We start from the raw sequence: 20,719 nt of genomic DNA, 5'->3' as shown, positions 1-20,719 counted from the left end.
TCACCATTACATGGTGTAATGGGATTGCTTATGTCACAGGGCCTCCAAAGGTCCTTAAGTTTAATACCCTAGAGTTCACCGAGTCTCATGACCCGCAGGTCCTGCAATGCTATGGAAACAAGTAATTAACCATTTATTTACATATATGCTATCCTATTTACATTAATCTTTGCATAAAATACCGATCTATAAACTGAAATAGAGGCGACTAGGGGTAGACTGGATGACGGGAATCCCTACGTCCTAGGGACTCTGGCTATGGGGACCCATACATAAATAGGTACCGTATAGAATGCAGTACTGGGACACCACAAACCCCCTTATTAAAGATAAGTCGGCCTCGACGACTGTCCCCTGAGACAGAGGAACTAGAACAGGATGATCTATACTTTTGCTATACATCCTAAGTAGACTAAACACATTTACATTCTTTTGATACCTTTCCTAGTATCTGGACTAGGCAATTAGAAATCTATCTAGACATATAAGGCTATCTAGACATTTAAAGAAGCTATCTATACTTAAGTTTTATAGGGTTGTATAGGAAGCTAGAAACTAATCATACATTCTGAAGCTTACTAGACAATTAGGTCTCCCTAGACAGTTAAATAGCTACCTAAGACATTAGTACAACTCTCTATACAGTTAGCTTCAAGTTGACTAGACATATATATTATCTCACACATTTTATTTGCCAAACAATAAGTTACCTGTTAGTACACGAAAGGTACACTGGCTAGCCGGAAGCTAGGTCTCAGTAAGGGTGGCTGCTAGGGTCTATCGACTACACGCTACTTACCCCTAGAGTGCTTTCAAAACAACCTATCCAGGTTATTCTTAGGATTACGTGTTTATTTCTGTATTAGCAAGAGCACCTACTGGCCAGGCAGAGCATCTCACACACGCAATGAAAGGAGAAAAGAAGTGTACCTAACAGTGGCAGGAATTGGGTCTCAATATGCTACAATTCCTTAAAGGGGTACACTGCCCCTAGACGTCTTATCTCCATCCAAAGGATAGGGGATAAGATGTCAGAGTCGGAGTACCCTTTTAAGTGTTTTTCTTTAAGTGAGACATTTATTTGTTTTTGTGTATGTACTAGAGAAATTTGAGGTAGTACATTAAGTGAGTAATCTAGAGTACTATGTGAGTACCCTGTTGAGTGACCTACTAAACACCTTTAGTTTATTATACATTTGTATGTACAATAATTAGTTATGTTTTTACTGTTGAGTGTACACGTGCAGTATGCCGATATTTTCCATGTACAACTCTGAGTTATTTTAATGTACATAGACATTTGACTATATTTTCTATGTACAAACCTTACCTACTATTTATGTACACAGACACAAGGACATCTTTCTGTGTACGGAACCATATACAAATTTATTATACATTTATCATAAGAGTTCTTATGAAGCTGGTGGTATATACAGGAAGCAGGCGTGTAAGGATCAGCAGTCCACCTATACTAGGAGTCCAAAAGAAAATATACAAATTGGCGTGTAAGGATCAGCAGTCCACCTACACTAGGAGTTCAATGTGAACACGGCCTTAACCACAACTCAGCCGGGTACAGTCCTTGATTAATCTCCTACAGGCTAGGAGTCTCTTGACTTAATAGTCAGGCACAAGCTTAGTGGTTACATTGCTGAACTTTAAACTGAAACAAACTTAGCACAGTCCTGCTAGTCACTTTTCTTGAACTTGGTCACTGTAAGACAAAATGGTTAGGAAAAAAAAAACAATAAGACATCACTTTAGAGTCTCTTTAGAAGATGTTCTTCTTCACTCTTGTAGTGCCTCTCTTGGTTCCCCTATATCTGCCAACATCAGGGGCAGGATCAGACTTGACATAGCTTTGCCACACCACATTGGAGAGAATGGAGTTGTGAAAGGAAGCTTGAGAAGGGGTTATAGGCTTACTAGCCGGGATCACAGTGGGGCAATAGGGCTTGAGCACCATCTCCAAATTAGGAGCAACCCATGACCCTTTCGTTGGTACCTCATAAACTGGCAAACTCTCACTGCTCCAAGAGGGCCTTGGTACATCTGTGGGTACGCAGGGTTAGACAAACTCTCACTGCTCCGAGAGGGTCTAGGTACCTACTTGGGTGGCCGCAACTTTGGCCTGTTTTCTTCACCCTGTGCAGAACTTGACTCTCGACAGTATAAAGAAGATGATGAACTTGACTCTTTACTGTACATAGAAGGTGATGAACTTGACTCCATGTTGTACAGAGAAGAGGATGAACTTGACTGTTGAGACTCCTCCTCCTTGGGTTCGCTGGTGGAGGCTTTAGGAGCAGACCTTTTCGGCCTCAAGTTGAAGGGATCGGACTCCCAATCCGTTCACGGGAAATATTTGAAAGGAAGCTGTGTTGGGGCTGTTGGTCTGGTGACCGCTGCGGCCCATTCTCCCCGAAGGCTCTGGACGGGGGTGTACACCACAATTTCACCCACCTCCAAGGTGTTGAACTTCTTATGGAGATATGGCCTTTGCACTGCTCGCCGGTTTACGAGGATGGTCTGCCCAGTGTGGCAGTCAAGGAGTGTTCCATAACCTCTGACCTTGTCAAAACCAGTGTGGCAGTCAAGTTGTGTCCCATAACCTCAGACCTTGTCGAACTTGGCCACAGTTGCTCTTCTTCTTTCTAATGGCTCCTCCCCTTCTCGGGGGTGATCCCATTTACGGATGTACAATGCCTCCATTTCTTTGGTATTTTCTTGATACTGCACTCTTTCTTCATAGGGCAAATGTACGTGCTTTGGAGCGTAGAGTTCTTTGTATCGGGCCTTTAGCTTTTCCATCAATTCGGCCAGCTCGGCTTCTTGACGGGCCCTTTCCCTTTCTGCAGTTGGAATTGGTGGGAATGGTTTCCCAGGTAAAGGTTGAAGTACTCTGTGCATGTCCTCGATCAGCTCCGGGTCATCTCCGAACACCCATTGCGGCAATTTTGGCGAGCACGGTTGTGCACTTGGCAAGCTTGATCGAGGAATGACCTCAGGGCTGGAGGAGGAAGAATAGGCCACCTCTGGCGGGGTACTCACAGCAGATTCCTCCGACGGAATCTCGGCCCACGAGCCCCAGGTCCTGTGGTGAGGGGACAATCTCACCGGTGATGCACCTCCAGGTGTCCCTGCGCTTTCCGCTGGAGGTGTTTCTGGCCAATCGTCGTCATCATCAGGCAGTGGGGGAAGATTGCAGGCCCCCTCTTCATCTAATGACAACCGCTGCAGACGGTCAGCAAGCTCTTGAAAAAGTTGGGCTGCGACTGTCACAACTTTCCGTGTTACCGGCGCCATTTTGCCAACTTCACCACGGGGAACGCTGCTCTCCGCCATGTCTGTACTCTCCGGCTCTCCGTGCAGACTGAAGAGGTTGCTCTGCATGGTGTCTTTCAGGGTGCATTCCCACGTGGCGTATTTTGCTGCGTATTTGCTGCGTATTTGGTGCTGCGTATTTTCCTACGTATTGACTTCAACAGAGAAAATAAAATACGCAGCAGCAAATATGCAGCAAATATGCCGTGTGGGAATGTACCCTTATAGTGGGCTTCTTCAAAATGACGTTGGGCAGGAAGGACACTGTCGGTGCAGCCCCGACTTCTGGTCCCTCCAGAAATGACTCCTGTATCTCTGAGTTCCCTTTTGGCTGCGACACAGCAACTTGGTGGCCACGCCCAGGGGTTTTCTTGGCGCCCTTTTCCGGGAGCAGTTAGGCTCAGCCTGTGCCGACAGGACCAACGGATCGCAGCATGAACTCGTTGCGCAGTTTACACATCTTAGTTGTAACAGAATTTTCACCTCCCCCCTTACTTTTCTCTTGGCCCCCTTGTATGGTGCACCACAAGCACTGTTCCTGTACACAGCAACACGGTTTACAGCACATGAATAAAGTTCGTTTTCTGGGGGGGGGGGGGGGAGTACACTTTTACTAATGGCGACTGTAGTAGGCACACACCCGTATCCTGTTCGTGCAATGACAAAAAGGCTTTGTGGTAAGCCTTGGGGGGTGTAGGGTAGTTGGGATGTTGTAGTAGATAAGGGATTAATGTTAACCCTATAGTTCGTGACGCCAGGCTGAGGGCTAGTATGCTGAGGTAATTCTCCGGCCTATCGCCGCCCTTCCCAGAAACGATAGGTGCATGTAATAAAATGACTGAAGGTCCACAAGGTACTTGAACTTGAACAAACTTTACTTAAATTCTTGCAGTACATCCAATGAACAATGATAGTCCCAGGCAAACAGTCTCTATATATCTCAATGACTGACAATTGTTGCGGACCTTGAATGATATTAAAAGTCTCTGAATTTAGGGTAGTTATTGCAGATCTGTCCGGATTTAGGGGATAGATAAGGTCCGGTGATCCTGCAGTGTGCATGGGGATTGATACACTCAGAATTTAGAAGTTATTGGCTGTCGTCACAAGGTTCAGGCCTAGACTAACTGATCTCAGCAGCGCAGATGCTTCTTGCTTGCTTGCACAGGAGCAATAGAGCGAGAACATGGCCGCCGCTCCCTTATATGGGCAGGGGGCGGGGCTAATCTGATTGGTCCGAACATCCGTCATTCACTGTTACACAGTGTGATGGGATTGACTACGTCACAGGGACCTCCATAGGTCCTCAAGCAGAAATACCATAGAGTTCACCTGACCACGTGACCCGCAGGTCCCGCTACGCTATGGGGGGGTAATTAACTATTTATTTACATTTATACAATCTTATACATCCAAATCCTAAGTGGTTACTGGACAATTACCAACTGGATGAGAGGTGACTAGGGGTGAACTAGACAATTGGGACTCCCACGTCCTAGGGACTCTAGCTATAGGGACCCACAATAAAAGTTACCGGCTAGGATACGGTACCGGGACACCACAGAAGCAGCCCCCTTAGGTAGTAATAGAAGCAGCCTCTTAGGTAGTAATAGAAACAGCTCCCTTAGGTATTAATAGCACCTCTTAGGTGGTAATAAGCAGCCCCCTTAGAAAGTAATCAGAGCCCCCATAGGTAGTAATCAGTAGCCCCCATAGGTAGTAATTACCAGCAGTACCCCCTTAGGTAGTAATGACAGCAGCCCTGTTGGGTAATAATTAGTAGCCCTCTTAGGTAGCAATAGCCAGCAGCCCACTTAGGTAGGAATAAGTAGCCCCCTTAGGTAGAAGTCAGTAGCCCCCCTTAGGTAGTCATCAGTACCCCCCCTAGTTAGTTATCAGTACCCCCCCTAAGTAATCAGAAGCCCCCTAGGTAGTTATCAGTAGCCCCCTTAGGTAGAAATATGTAGCCCCCTTAGGTAGGAATATGTAGCCCCCTTAGGCAGGAATATGTAGCCCCTTAGGTAGGAATATGTAGCCCCCTTAGGTAGCAATATGTAGCCCCCTTAGGTAGGAATATGTAGCCCCCTTAGGTAACAATAGAAACATTTTTACCTTGCTCCAGCGCGGTCCATGGCCTCTTCTCTTTTGTCTTCTTCTCCAGTCTGTGCTCTGGCGCATGATGATGACGTCATTAATGTGCCGGAGCGCAGAGGACGGAAGCCCGGGCCTCTTGTCGGCACCTGCATAATGTGGGAGGGGCCACGAGAGTGATTGACAAGGCAAGGAGCCAATGGCTCTTTGCTCAGTCAATCAGCCGAGCCCGAGCGCCGCATTGAACTATAGGAGTGTCTGTTAGACGCGTTTATAGTTTAATGCGTCCTTGACCGGCTATGGAAGCGGTCCGCTACTTCTGTGCTGCGGCAGCTGCAGGGGGGTGCAGCGGGGGCCCCCCGGTAGCTCGGGCCCCTTACTGGAGTACTGGCTGTACCCCTCTGACGGCGGCCCTGAGTGCCTCTGCCCTAGGGTATCTGTCGGCATCCTCATGAAAAGAAGATGCCAACATGTACTGTAACGAAGAGCAATGGATGCCATTCATTTCAATTTCCCAAACTCTATTCAGACTGTATGCGTTATTTTCAGCAGACTCAAAAGCGCGGTCTGCTGCATTATCCGGTCTGCAGAAAATAGCGCATATGGTGCCAATGGTGACTTCATTCAAAACTAATGGAATCCATTGTCCTCTGTTACAGTATACGTCAAGCAGAAGCCCTAAGGCAGTGTAACCTAACTTAAAGGGGTACTCCACCCCTAGACATCTTATCCCTTATCCAAATGATGAGGGGATAAGATGTCTGATTGCTGGGGACCCCTGCGATCTCCCTGCTGCACCCGGCGTGCGTTTAGAGTATCGGGTTTAGTACCGGAGGCTCTTGACGTCACGGCCATGCACCCTCAATGCAAGTCTATGGGAGGGGGCGTGAAAGCTATCCCCCCCCATACACTTGGATTGAGGGGGTGTGCCTCCGCCCCGCAACGCTAGTCATTCGGCACAGAGCAAAGTTTGCTCTGTTCACCGGATTTCTGTGGTGCCGCAGCCGAGATCACAGCCGCGATCAGACATTTTATCCCCTATCCTTTGCATAGGGGATGAGACGTATAGGGGCGGAGTACCCCTTTAAGGGTAAGTCCATACTACATTCCTGCCCCCCCTGAACAAAGTCATTAAGGGGAGATTTATCAAAACCTGTCCTGAGGTGCCCAGTTGCCCATAGAAACCAATCAGATCGCTTCTTTCATAATTCAGAGGCCTTGTTAAAAGAAGCGCTCTGATTGGTTGCTATGGGCAAATGGGCAACTTTTCCTCTGGACAGGTTTTGATAAATCTCCCCCCTAGGTGACTCTGCTCACCCATAGAAGTGAACAGGGTCTGCTGCTCCCATTAACAGTGTACATCAGAGTCCTGTTTTCGGCAGGGGAAGGAACGCAGTGTGATCGTACCCTCACAGAAAAAATGGAAACAGGGGGAGATTTATCACAACCTCAGTAGAGGAAGAGTTGTGCAGTTGCCCATAGCAACCAATCAGATCGCTTCTTTCATTTTTAAAAAGGGCCTCTGGAAAATGAGGCAGTCTGATTGGTTGCTATGGGCAACTGCACCGCTCTTTCTCAGCACAGGTTTAAAAAAAAAATCTCCCCCACAAATCCTATTGTGACTCCTCCTCATTACTAGATGAGAAGTAATGGGGAAGGTCCAGCTGAGAGTAATAAGGCATCAGGTGGGGCGGTGTTGGTGTGATGGGGAGGGGTATAAATCTGGGCTCCCTCCACCCTCTCCTCATGTGACTTGTCCTGTAGTCAGGATGGAGCTGTGGATCAGGTGGAGTTGTCTCTTAGTGGTTCTGCTCTATAGATCAGGCTTTAGCAGTGCCTTGGGTAGACACCGGCGCCAGTCCAACACTTGGAGAAGTAACCAGCCTGAATGGGGATCTCCTAGAAGACTTGGACAATCTGCCTCTGGATTAGGTTCTTCTAGATCAAACCCTTGGTCTCAGACTGGTTCAGTCTCTGGTGTTGGGTCTGCGAGAGGTTTTCTGCCGGTGTCTGGATGGGGCCCTGGGTTTGGTAGAGGAGACTATCAGTCCCGACAGCTTCCACCACAATCCTCCTCCTCCCCTATCAGTGTGCAGTGTAATGAGGACAGCATGGTGGTGACTGTGAAGAGAGACTTCTATGGGAATGGGAAGCTGGTGAAGCCCTCAGACCTGTCCTTGGGTTCCTGCCCCCCTGGAGCTCAGACTACAGATCCTGTTGTGGTTTTCCAAAATGACCTTCAAGACTGTGGGAACATCTTAGAGGTGAGTGATCGCTGGAGAACATGAGATTTCTTCTGTTACTAATGTTCTCTCTAGTATGGTGCGTATGACTGGACCTGAGAAGTGTCTCAGTACTTTAACCCCTTGGGGACTGAGCCCATTTTGACCTTAAGGACCAGAGTATTTTATTTTTATTTTATTTTTTTGCACATCTGACCACTGTCACTTTAACCCCTTAAGGGCCTGGGGTTTTTCCATTTTTATTTTTTTTTTATTTTTTTTTTTTTTTTCTCACCTTTAAAAAAATCATAACTCTTGAGCTTTTTTTTAACCCCTTAAGGACTGAGCCCTTTTTTGCAATTCTGACCACTGTCACTTTAAACATTAATAACTCTGGAATGCTTTTAGTTATCATTCTGATTCCGAGATTGTTTTTTCGTGACATATTCTACTTTAACATACTGGTAAAATTTTGTGGCAACTTGCATCCTTTCTTGGTGAAAAATCCCAAAATTTGATGAAAAAAATGGAAATTTTGCATTTTTCTAACTTTGAAGCTCTCTGCTTGTAAGGAAAATGGATATTCAAAATATATATTTTTTTTTGGATCACATATACAATATGTTTGCATCATAAAATTGACGTGTTTTTTACTTTTGGAAGACACCAGAGGGCTTCAAAGTTCAGCAGCAATTTTCACATTTTTCACAAAATTTTCAAATTCGATATTTTTCAGGGACCAGTTCAGGTTTGAAGTGGATTTGAAGGGTCTTCATATTAGAAATACCCCATTATAAAATTGCACCCCCCCAAAGTATTCAAAATGACATTCAGTAAGTGTTTTAACCCTTTAGGTGTTTCACAGGAATAGCAGCAAAGTGAAGGAGAAAATTCAAAATCTTCATTTTTTACACTCGCATGTTCTTGTAGACCCAATTTCTGAATTTTTGCAAGGGATAAAAGGAGAAAATTTATACTATCTTATATTTGTAGCCCAATTTCTTTCGAGTAGGCACATACCTCATATGTCTATGTTAATTGTTCGGCGGGCGCAGTAGAGGGCTCAGAAGGGAAGGAGCGACAAGGGGATTTTGGAGAGTACGTTTTTCTGAAATGGTTTTAGGGGGGCATGTCACCTTTAGGAAGCCCCTAGGGTGTCAAAACAGCAAAACAAAAACACATGGCATACCATTTTGGAAACTAGACCCCTTGGGGAATGTAACAAGGGGTAAAGTGAACCTAAATACCCCACAGGGGTTTCACGACTTTTGCATATGTAAAAAAAATATATATTTTTTACCTAAAATGCTTGGTTTCTAAAAAATTTTACATTTTTACAAAGGGTTAAAGCAGAAAATACCCCCCAAAATTTGAAGTCCAGTTTCTTCCGATTCAGAAAACACCCCATATGGGGGGAAAAGTGCGCTGCTGGCGCACTACAGGTCTCAGAAGAGAAGGAGTTACAAATTTTGCTCTGGTGGCATGCCGCATTTAGGAAGCCCCTATGGTGCCAGGACAGTAAAACAAAAAAAAAAACACATGGCATACCATTTTGGAAACTAGACCCCTCGGGGAATGTAACAGTGTTACAGTGAGTACTTACACCTCACAGGTTTTTTGAACAGTGGGCCATAAAAGTGAAAAATTTGATTTTTTTTTTTTGCACTATATAGCGTTACCCCAAATGTTTCATTTTCACATTGGGTAATAGGGCAAAAGGCCCCCAAAATTTGAAGAACAATTTTGTCTGAGAAAAAAAATACCCCATATGTGGATGTAAATTGCTCTGTGGACGCACTGCAATGCTCAGAATGGAAGGAGTGAAAATTTTGTTGTAATTGAAGTCGGGGGTCATGTGCATTTATAAAGCACCCAACATAAAAAAAAAAAAAAACACGTGACACCATTTTGGAAACTACACCCCTCAATGAACATAACAAGGGGTACAGCGGGAAATAACACCTCATAGGTTTTTTGAAAAGTGGGCCATAAATTGAAAAATTCGATTTTTTTTTTTTTTTTTTTTTTTTTTTTTTACAGTAAAATGCTGGGGTTACCCAATTTTTTACATTTTCACAAGGGGTAACATGAGGAATTGGGTTACAAATTTTGGAGGGCTTTTCCCCCTGACTATAAAAATACATCCCCATATGGGGTAACGTGCTGGACGGGCGCACAACAAGGCTCAGAAGTCACTTTGTATTTGTGGCCTATGGCCTATCAGTAGCTGACAGTTACATACATTCCGAGGAAAATACAAAAATGAAACACCCAAATGTGACACCATTACAGAAAGTACCCACCCTGGGGAATGGGTATAGGGGTAAAGAGGACATTTTGAACACACGGGTGTTTCCTAAATTTATTTTCCAGGAATGGATGAAGGTTAGCTTTTGAAAATTGCAATTTTCAACCTATACTCTGCTTCATTTTTCTGGGAACAACTAACATGTGACTCCGAATTGTCGCCTGGAAATACGACAGAGCTCAGCGAGAACTCTTCGCATTTGAGGCGGATGTTTGTTACGGACCTAACAGTTACATACATTCAGAGGAAAATACAAGAAAGGAACACCCATATGTGAGATCATTACAAACAGTACACCCCCTAGGGAAGGTGTATAGGGTGAAGTGGAGATTTGGAACAGACGGGTGTTCCCTTCATTTATTTTCCAGGAATGGATGAAGAGTAGTGTTGAGCGGCATAGGCCATATTCGAATTCGCGAATATTCGCGAATATTCGTTATATTCGCATATTCGTAGTGTTCTCGTTTTATTTTCGCGTGTGCGAAAATTAACATATGCGAAAATTTACATATACAAAAATAAACATAAACTAAAATTCGCATATGCGAAACTTATCATACACAAATTTTCGCATATGCGAAAATTCGCACACCAGTCACACACAGTAGTATTAGAGCCTTCTTACACCACATAAGCTGGAAGCAGAGAGGGATGATCACTGTGATGTTTACTGTGAAAAAAAAATAATAATAAAAAAAATGAATATTCGTAATTACGAATATATAGCGCTATATTCGCGAATAAAATTCGAATTGCGAATATTCGCGAACAACACTAATGAAGAGTACTATGGGGGGAAGAAAATTGCAATTTTAGAACTGATATGCCAATTATTTTCCCAGAATGATGACCCAGAGTACAGCCAAAAGTAAAAAGGATGCCCGCCCCAAACCCTATACTCTGAATCATCATTCTGGGAAGGGGATGTGTGGGGCCGTCCCTATTCTGTTACCTCAAATGCGCAACCCGCTCAGGTGGGGAGAGAGAGCGTTGCACATTTGAGGCAACTGCAAACCTCCAATGCTGTTGACTCTGTCCCATGGCCTATTTTTTAGGGGGAAGAAATAAAAAAATATTGGGGAAAAAGGTGTTTTTTGTCATTTTTGTGGGGGGGGGGGGGGGGGTTTGGTATAAAATTTGGAAGACAATGTACTCTGGACTGGTACATTGGAGTCGAATTTTGGGGAATGAAAATTAAGGCAAAGGATGGAAAATTTAGTACTCCATGGAAGTGTGATACTCCCTGAAGCAGCCTATACAGAGGCCCGGATGATCGGGGCAAGTGTCGCATTGAGTGGTGGTGTCCTTCCGAATCCCCCTCTTGCAACACACTCTGCATTTCTTCTGAGATCGTCCCTTCTTTCCAGTGTGGGGGATCACACATGGAAAGTGTTGGCCAGGGACCTGAAGTTCCAGAGGTGCTCTGACCCGCTCTTTGGCGGTCACCAAAGATGAGGGCCTTTAGAACTTCCTCTTGGAACTCCAGGTATGTCCCTGTGTTGCCAGCGTACTTGTACAGTACAAAAGCGTTGTACATGGCAACCTGTACCATGTAGACCGCAACTTTTTTGTACCATACGCGTGTTTTCCGCATGGCATTATATGGCTTGAGGACTTGATCAGAAAGATCAACTCCCCCCATATACCGATTGTAGTCCAGAATACAATCGGGCTTGAGGACCGGTCCCACGGTACCTCGCACAGGGACAGGGGTGCTGCCATTCCCATGAATTGTGGTGAGCATAAGGACATCCCTCTTGTCCTTATACTGGACCAACAGGTTCTCATGGGAAAAGGCACAGGACTCACCCCGGGGGATAGGAGTCTGCAGGGGATAGGAAGGAAGGCCTCTTTGATTCTTCCGGACTGTCCCACAAGCGACCGTGGATCTGGCGGCGAGGGATGTGAAGAGAGGGATACTAGTATAAAAGTTATCCACGTAAAGGTGGTAACCTTTATCTAGCAATGGGTGCAAAAGGCCCCAAGCGATTTTCCCGCTAACACCCAGAGTGGGGGAACAATCTGGGGGTTCAATGCAGGAATCTCGTCCCTCATACACCATAAACTTGCAAGTGTACCCGGAGGTACTCTCGCAAAGTTTATACATCTTCACGCCATACCGCGCTCGCTTGGTCGGGATGTATTGCCGGAAGCTGAGTCTCCCCTTAAAGCTGATGAGAGACTCATCAATAGCGACCTCCCTTCCAGGGACATAGGCCTCCCAAAATCTGGCCCCGAAGTGATTGATGACCGGCCTGATTTTATACAGGCGGTCATACGCGGGATCAGTTCGGGGGGACATGCCGCATTATCAGCATAATGCAAACATCTCCGAATGGCCTCGAACCGGGGACGTGTCATGGCCATATTGTAGAGCGGGGTCTGGTACAGGATGTCCCCACTCCAATATTGCCTGACACTGGGTTTTTTAAGTAGACCCATATGCAGCGCGAGGCCCCAAAAGGTCCTCATTTCGGCTGCATCAACTGGAGTCCAGCCGCCGGGTCTAGCTAAAAGTGAGCCCGGGTTAGCGGGGACGAACTGTTGGGCGTACAGATTCGTCTGTGTAACCATTAGATTAACAAAGTCGTCACTGAAAAAATGACCGAAAAAGTCCTTTTCAGTGAACCCGGCGATGTTAATCTTGATTCCTGAGTCGCCAACAAACTCAGGAATCACGGGCTCGTGGTCCGCTGGCTCAGCCCAGTCAAGTTCTCCGGTACGAGGTACCAGTGACCTTGGCTGGGGGGCTTCACTAGTATGAGTGCCAGGGGGACTCATACTAGCATGGGGCACAGGGTCAAGGGCAGAGGAGGTTTGCGGCGCCGCACGGCGGCAAGTTCGCCGCCTTGGTGGCTCATCATCTGAACTAGATGATAAGGAGGACGATGAAATAAGGAAGGTGGGGTCTTCATCGTCCTCTGAGCAGCTCTCGGTGTCGAAGGCAATTATGGCATTTGCCTCCTCCGCCGAAAACGCTCTGCGGGCAATTTCCATACTCTAATGGGGATACGTGTGTGTGTGTGGGGGGAAAACTTTATTGGTGTGGTGCGATATTACCTCCCTAACCCAACCTAACTAAACTAACCCGCCCTAACAGAAAAAAAATAAAAAGGCGACTTTTAAAAACAAAAAAGGGACTTTTAGCGCAAAAAGCCCTACGCCAAAAAAAGCGTTTATCTAATCAGTGGTGTGCGCACTGATTAGCGCGTGTGGCGGCAGGGGGCGCAGAAGTCAGTGGGGGGTCCGGCCACTCAGCCCAGAACAGTGGCTGGTGGCTTGTACACAGACCCCCACACAAAAAAAAACAAAAAATAAAATAAAAAAACGCTTTAACCCCAAAAAAATGCACCCGCCTGAACCCAAAAAAAACGCTGATCAGTGATAAATCACTGACAGCGGTGGGACAGGCTGCACACACAGTACGGTCCGTCCACACAGTACACGCCTGCTACTGGTGGCACGGACCGCCTATGGGTGCAAAAAACGCTAGAAAACGCGAAAAAAGCGCCGGCACCAAAAAAAAAACAACGCTGATCAGTACTACGGGACTGATCAGCGGCGGGTGGGCTCTAACAAACGGTGGCGGACCGCTCTTTTATAACTAAGAGGGTCCGCACACACGCTTAGAAAAAAAAAAAAAGATCTGCGCCAAAAAAAAGGCTGGCGACAGACCGCAGCGACCCAGCAGGGCCGGGGTCACGCAGCTAAAGGTGCTACGGACCCACGGACACCCACTGAGGTACGCTGAAAAAAAAAAAACTTTTTTTTTTTTTTTTAACCCTAGCCTGTCCCTACCTAAATCTAAAGCTATCCCTGGGGATTTCTGTGCCAAGGGGCCACAGAAAGGGGGCAAGGGGAACTTTTTTTTTTTTTACTGAGGGGATGGTGGGCAGCACGGGGCTCTGTCCTGCACACCAGATCTCTCTGAAATGGCGGGCAGAACGGAGCAACATGCTCCTAGCCCACCAGATCCCCTCCCATTACTATGTGATTGGTGTGGCCACTTTGGCCACCCAATCACAACTGTACTGAGGGGGGTGGCCACAATGCCAGCCCCCAGTACAGCATGGATGGTGATTGGTGGTGTATACTACACCACCAGTCACCATCTATATTCGGGTCACAGGGTCACACATGACCCTGATGACCCGAAACCGCTGCAGAACGCCGGTTAGTAGTTACCGGCGTCCTGCAGCGATCGCCGGTATAGGAGGTCCTCCGGACCTCCTCCGGCACACTGCCGGGATGTCTGCTGATAGAAATCAGCAGACATCCGACTCCGATCCCCGCCCGGCGAGCAGCGGGGAACGGAATCGCAGCGCATCGCTCATCTGAATTGATGAGCGATGTGCTGCGATCGCCGACATGGGGGGACATAATGACCCCCCTGGGCGATATGCCGGGATGCCTGCTGAACGATTTCAGCAGGCATCCGGCTCCGGTCCCCAACCGGCTAGCGGTGGGGACCGGAATTCCCACGGGCGTATGGATACGCCTTGCGTCCTTAAGGACTCGGGATGCAGGGCGTATCCATACGCCCTGCGTCCTTAAGAGGTTAAGCACAAATAAAACATAGTAAACATATTTTTTTCTTATGGTAAATAAAAAAAATATTTCTAATGTACTTTTAAGGAGTGCAAAACAAAAATTTGTTACCCTTTAAGCTTTAACTCTGGGATGCTTGTACGTATTTGATATTTCCGAGATTGTTTTCACGTGACATATTCAACTTTTATGTTAGTGGCAATTTTTTGTCTATTTGCATCATTTCTTGGTGAAAAATTTGAAAATGATAACTTTGAAGCTCTCTGCTTGTAAGGAAAATAGTATATGAATCAATATATAATTTGGAATGTCTATATTTGCATCAAAGTTGAGTTTTTTTTTTTACTTTTTGAAGACATCAGAGGACTTCAAAGTTCAGCAGCAATTTTTCAAGTAAACTTCAAAATCTGAATTTTTCAGGGACCAGTTCAGTTTTGAAGTGAATTTGAGGGTCTTATGTTAGAAATATCCCACCATGAAAACTGCCCCCTCAATGTAGTCAAAATGACATCCAGAGTTTAACCCTTTAGGTGTTTCACAGGAATAGCAGCAAAGTGGAGGAGAAAATTCAAAATCTTCAAACATTTTCCTGGAGAACCATATTTCTTTTCTCTTTTTACCCCTTATAAAAATGAGTGTACAGTGGGCGCAGTAGAGGGCTCTGAAGGGAAGGAGCGACAATGGGATTTTGGAGAGCGAATTCTGCTGAAATGGTTTTTGGGGGGCATGTCACATTTAGGAAGCCCCTGTGGTGCCAGAACAGCAAAAAAAACACCCCATGGTACACTATTTGGGAAACTACACCCCTCAGGGAATGTTACAAGGGTATAGTGAGTATTTACACCCCACAGTTGTCTGAGATCTTTGTAAGGCTGGGTCCACACTATGTTTTGTCCCATACGGGAGCGCATACGGCAGGAGGGAGCTAAAAGCTCGCGCTCCCGTATGTCATTCATTTCAATGAGCCGACCGGAGTGAAACGTTCGCTCCGGTCGGCTCATTTTTGCGCCGTATGCGCTTTTACAACCGGACCTAAAACCGTGGTTGTAACATCCAATATGTGGGGTGTACGACGGGTGCCCTGAAGGTGAGAATTCGGAGGCACCTGTCGGACATCCCCCATTTTAACTCCCGGCACGTTTCCATGGTGAGTCGACATTGTGCAGAGAAACATTCTGGGTCAACTCGCAGCTTATATATTCAGGGCATAGAAAAAGTTACCATGCCTTTGCGCGGTGGAGACCATAGAAAAAAGTTACTTGACCGTGAGGTGTTTTGGATTTTAAAACTTGATACTAGGTCTCCTAGGGGTTTGAACAAAAGGCAAGACACCATGTTGTATTATTAGATCTGTATATAATGAAATATACGCTCAGATAGTTCATCTTATTTCTTGAACTTTTTATTTGATGTCTTGCCCTTGTTCCTATCCCCTCATTGAACCCATATATATAGGGACGTCATAGCTCAATATATAATACAGCTATTTCATATACTCCCTCCCGCATAGTAGACCTTACTATTCAGTTCCCTACAGTTCATAGTCCTCCTGTTCCATTAGTTGATATCTCCCATAGGTCTATATTTACCACAATATATGTTCTCTATCTTTTATATTATAAACATATCATATCCAACCATATGTGGTTTTATAGATCTTGGACGAGTGGCCCTCATCCTTTCCCCCATTACGTTTTTCTATAGAACCTAGACATCTTCCCAGGGATTGTCCCGCATCCGCTCATACAGATGGCTAACATTTATATTATAACTTATACTAGTTTATGATTATTTTTGCATTTATTCAGCCATTGTTTTCGGATGTGGGGTATATCCAGGGGTTTAGTTCTTAATCTATATAACATAACTTTTAAGTATTCTTACTAGTTTATTTGTACCAAGTCCTTCTCTTCCCTTAACATATTAACATTATTTGCCATACTTGAAGTGACTTGGCTTGATATCTTAAAAATGATGATGGTATTGGTTCTATACTGTGTCCAACATTGATAAACTTGAGCACACTTAGGGTGTGACTGACAATGTATACTACCGTGTATTTTTAAACTATTGATTTATTACTATATGTTTTTTTTATACATGTTGGTCAGTCTTTATCCCTAGAAATTTTGTTTATGTATACTTTTCTTTATTTATGATATTTCAGTTAATTTTATTTGTGAGCTATATATATTTTGTTTAGTGTTCCCTTTTGTCTAATGTGGGCGCAGACGTCGGCCTGGCCTTTGTGTGTGGTTGTGCACCGCCCCGTCCCACTCAGGTGTTTTCACCTGGTGGGGGGGGCGGTGCCACCCACTATAAGAGCCAGACTGATCTGAGTACACCATTGTATGACTAAGGCGACTAAGGTTGCTGAAACGCGTCACTCTACTCCATGATCCGTGTTGCTGTTTGCTGTGTGTATCTACAATAAACTCCATCTTGCATCGTGCTTTGTGCTGGACATTGTTCTACTTTTCAATTGTTCGTTTTCGTGGTGTCCGCACGAGTCCGCGCACTGAGGCGGCGGTGGAGAGCTGGATGATCTTTCTATTTCTATAAAACCGTGGTTGACCACGGTTTTAGGTCCGGTTGTAAAAGCGCATACGGCGCAAAAATGAGCCGACCGAACGTTTCACTCCGGTCGGCTCATTGAAATGAATGACATACGGGAGCGCATACGGTTACATACGGGAGCGCAAGCTTTTAGCTCCCTCCTGCCGTATGCGCTCCCGTATGGGACAAAACGTAGTGTGGACCCAGCCTAACAGTGGGCTGTGATCTGTCAGACACCTGTGGGGTGTTAAGGCTCACTATACCCCTTGTTACATTCTGTGAGGGGTGTAGTTTCCAAAATGGGGTCACATGTGGATATTTTGTTTTTGTCAGAACCGCTGTAACCAGCAGCCACCCCTGTGCAAATCATCAGTTTAGGCCTCAAATGTACATAGTGCGATCTCACTCCTGAGCCTTGTTGTCTACCCGCAGAGCATTTTACGAGCATTTTCTGTGGAGTATTTCCGTGCTTGGGAGAATTTTGCTTTACAAATTTTGGGAATCTTTATTTCCTTTGACTTATTATGAAAATGTTAAGTATGGGGCAACACCAGCATGTTGGTGTAAAATTATTTTAATTCTTTTTTTTTTTTTTACACATTAACTTGCTGGCGTAGACCCAAACTTTACCCACAATTTATAGCGCAATTTCTCCAGAGTATGGAGATGCCCTAAACTGTTGCCTTGAAATATGAAAGGGCTCTGATGTGAGAGCGCCATGCGCATTTGAGGCCTAGATTAGGGATTTTCATAGGGGGTGTTACTATCTTCCGTCAAACGAATGGCAGTTATTACTAACGGGTTAAAACGGCTATTAAAACGGCCGTATAGGATTTTGTAGCTGCTGTTTTACTGCTGACTTTCAGAAAGAAGCCTTAGATGTGTTCATTTAAGTGTGACCCAGATCTTGTCTTCTTCCCAAGATGACTCCAGACTTGCTGATCTATAATTCCGCCCTACGCTACACCCCCACCACCTCCAGCAATGTGCCCATCATCAGGTCCAACTCTGCTGTGGTTCCCATTCAGTGCTTCTACCCAAGGTGAGCCCAAACCACCTAGTAGTGGAGTATTGATAAATGTTGAGTAAGATTTTGAGAAATGTCCTACTAAACCAAAGGGGTACTCCGCTGCTCAGTGTTTGGAACTAACTGCTCCTAATGCTGGGGCCGGGAGCTGGATTTAATAGCCCTGCCCCCTCAATGCAAGTCTATGGGAGGGGGTGTGACAGCACCATGCCCCCTCCCATAGAGTTGAATTGATGGGGGTGGGGCATGACATCACAAGCTTCCAGCGCTTGGAACAGTTTGTTCCAAACACTGAGCAGTGGAGTATCCCTTTTAAAGGATTGTCTTGTACTTCACTGCCTGAACTGGACAGCATAAAACTGGTGCAGGGTTCTGGAAATTAGTTGTGAAAAGGTTTTTTTTTTTTTTTTTTTTTTTTTTTTTTTTGTAAATCAATGTTTAAGGACCCAAGTCCCTCCACCTTCAATATTGCATGGGTTTGGGAAGTGCATAACAGTGACAGGTTCTTTCCTATCAAGGTTTGGAAAAACATTGCTGCTTTCAAAAATAGCGCCAACCTTGTCTTCAGTCTGTATGGTATTACAACTTGGCTTTATTTACTTTAGTAAAACAAAGCTGCAATACCCCACTCAATGAGGACAGGTGTGGCGCTGTACTTTTCCAATCCTGATAACATACCAGACATCCAACCCTGACATGCCAATCTAGTGTATAGCAGCGCCACAATCACTGGCTGGAAGCAAATTCCATAACATCTATTACTTGTGACAAGTCTCAGTATTGCACTGAATGAACTCATTGCACATCCGTCCTTAAGAGTGTTTCTTGTCTAGACACGGTAATGTGAGCAGTAAAGCCATCAAGCCAACATGGATTCCATTCAGCACCACGGTGACCTCAGAAGAGCGGCTGGCCTTCTCCTTGCGTCTCATGACTGGTATGAAGTTTTGAAGTATAAGGTTAGTGGCTCAATCTCTTGACATGTACTAATACTCATATCGTCTCAGCGGACTGGAGCGCTCCCAGTCCATCCCTGGTCTTCCAGCTTGGTGACATGTTCTACATAGAAGCCTCTCTGGAGACCCAGAACCATGCCCCAATGATCCTGTTTGTGGACAGTTGTGTGGCCACCATTACCCCAGATGTGGCCTCCACTCCTCGCTATGAGATCATCTCTAACTATGGGTGAGTTACTACCATCAATACTGTACAGGTTTTCAGTCTATTGTCTACAACTAATCTGTTCTACAGGTGCTTGGTGGATGGGACGGAAGAAGATTCCTCTTCAGTCTTTGTTTCTCCAAGACCCCAAGCAGACAAGCTTCGCTTCATGGTGGATGCCTTCAGGTTCACCAACAATGCTGCCTCTCTGGTAAGGTCTATCATATGATCTGTCCTTCAGTGCTCTCTATAGCTTCCAGTCTTTTTAAGTGGTCATCTAACCCCTATTGTCCAACATCTAACCAAAAGTGCCTGTACTTGTAAAAACAGATTTTTCATGTTATCCGAAACAAGACCTGTAGTACAACTTTTGCACAACAAAAGATTACAATAAGAAAGTGTGCGGGTTCTAGATAATGACTAGTCTTGGTTGTTCTAGATCTATATTACCTGTTCCCTGAGAGCTGCTGCCATCAACCAGACCCCTGACCCAGTGAACAAGGCCTGCTCCTACAACAAGGCATCCAGCAGGTAAGATCCTAGACAACTGGGTGAGTATCCAGGATCAAATTAGGTGTATCTGATAACGATGGTGATCTCAATGTCTTCTAGTTGGTCACCTGTGGAAGGACCAAGTGGGATCTGTCAGTGCTGCACCACCGGGACCTGTGCTACTGCTGGGGGCCAGAGATCAGCATGGGGATCATCCCTTGGGAGGCAAAGAAGACCTTGGAAGAGAGATGTTGGTGAGTGACCATATCTTGCACTACTGTCTTGGAGAATACTCAATGGATTAGATGGTACATCAGATAAAGTTGGTCCTCCCACTTGTGGCTCTCAACAAATGAGAACCTAGGCCTGAAGGTGTTATGCTCAACAATACATGCTGAGAGTCTTGGTTTAAGACCTTGGATATGCTAAATAACTGTCTTAGGCTACTATTTACAGCAACACAAACTAAGACAAACATTTCTTCTGACAGATACTCAACTGGAACATGGCCTGGCCACACTGGGTCCTCTTCTTCTAGTGACCGGAGCTGAGCCTAACCAGATGTCCAGAGCAGGAACCGCCCAAGCTTCCAGGATGAGTGCAGGACATGGACCTCTACAGCTGTGGGTGCTGGTGGCCGTGGGATCTGTCACTTCAGTGGTTGTTGCCGTGGCTCTTACTGTGGCTGTGAAATGTCTTCTGAGAAGATTTTCTGCTAAAGAATCTGTGTAGAAATAAAACACTTTGATAAATCATTGTTTTTGATTGGCGTTATGGATGACACACGAATAGTTTGGGTCAGTCTTCATACAGGATGACTGTCGTCTGGTCTGAGGCAGTGGAGATTTGGGCACCATGCAGGTTCTTGGGATGTAAATATGCTGTAAATCACCAATAGACTTCTATACTGGGGTCATGGAGGGAGATGTATCAGAACCGGCCTAGAGGAAAAGTTGCTGAGTTGCCCATAGTAACCAGATCACTACT

At 45.4% G+C, this 20,719-nt stretch overlaps 1 protein-coding gene across 1 annotated transcript; it reads left to right on the top strand.

Moving 5' to 3' along the window:
- The first annotated feature begins 7,187 nt into the window (after positions 1-7,187).
- Positions 7,188-20,467, top strand: LOC130367562 (zona pellucida sperm-binding protein 3-like). Its single transcript, XM_056570035.1, has 8 exons — positions 7,188-7,682; positions 17,976-18,094; positions 18,913-19,016; positions 19,087-19,264; positions 19,331-19,451; positions 19,680-19,771; positions 19,853-19,986; positions 20,223-20,467. Exons 1-8 carry the CDS (start codon positions 7,188-7,190, stop codon positions 20,462-20,464), a joined length of 1,485 nt encoding a protein of 494 aa, XP_056426010.1. The 3' UTR covers positions 20,465-20,467.
- Positions 20,468-20,719: the final 252 nt, after the last annotated feature.

Source organism: Hyla sarda, chromosome 4 (assembly GCF_029499605.1).
Source record: "Hyla sarda isolate aHylSar1 chromosome 4, aHylSar1.hap1, whole genome shotgun sequence".
NCBI lineage: Eukaryota > Metazoa > Chordata > Amphibia > Anura > Hylidae > Hyla > Hyla sarda.
This window is presented reverse-complemented; position numbering and strand designations above follow the sequence as displayed.

What these genes read in the sequence shown, in the direction of transcription:
- LOC130367562 (XM_056570035.1), top strand. Translation starts at nt 7,188, where the DNA reads ATGGAGCTGTGGATCAGGTGGAGTTGTCTCTTAGTGGTTCTGCTCTAT. An exon ending in ATTCAGTGCTTCTACCCAAG is followed by an intron (nt 18,095 to 18,912) that starts GTGAGCCCAAAC and finishes TTTCTTGTCTAG; the next exon opens with ACACGGTAATGTGAGCAGTA. An exon ending in GAGATCATCTCTAACTATGG is followed by an intron (nt 19,265 to 19,330) that starts GTGAGTTACTAC and finishes TCTGTTCTACAG; the next exon opens with GTGCTTGGTGGATGGGACGG.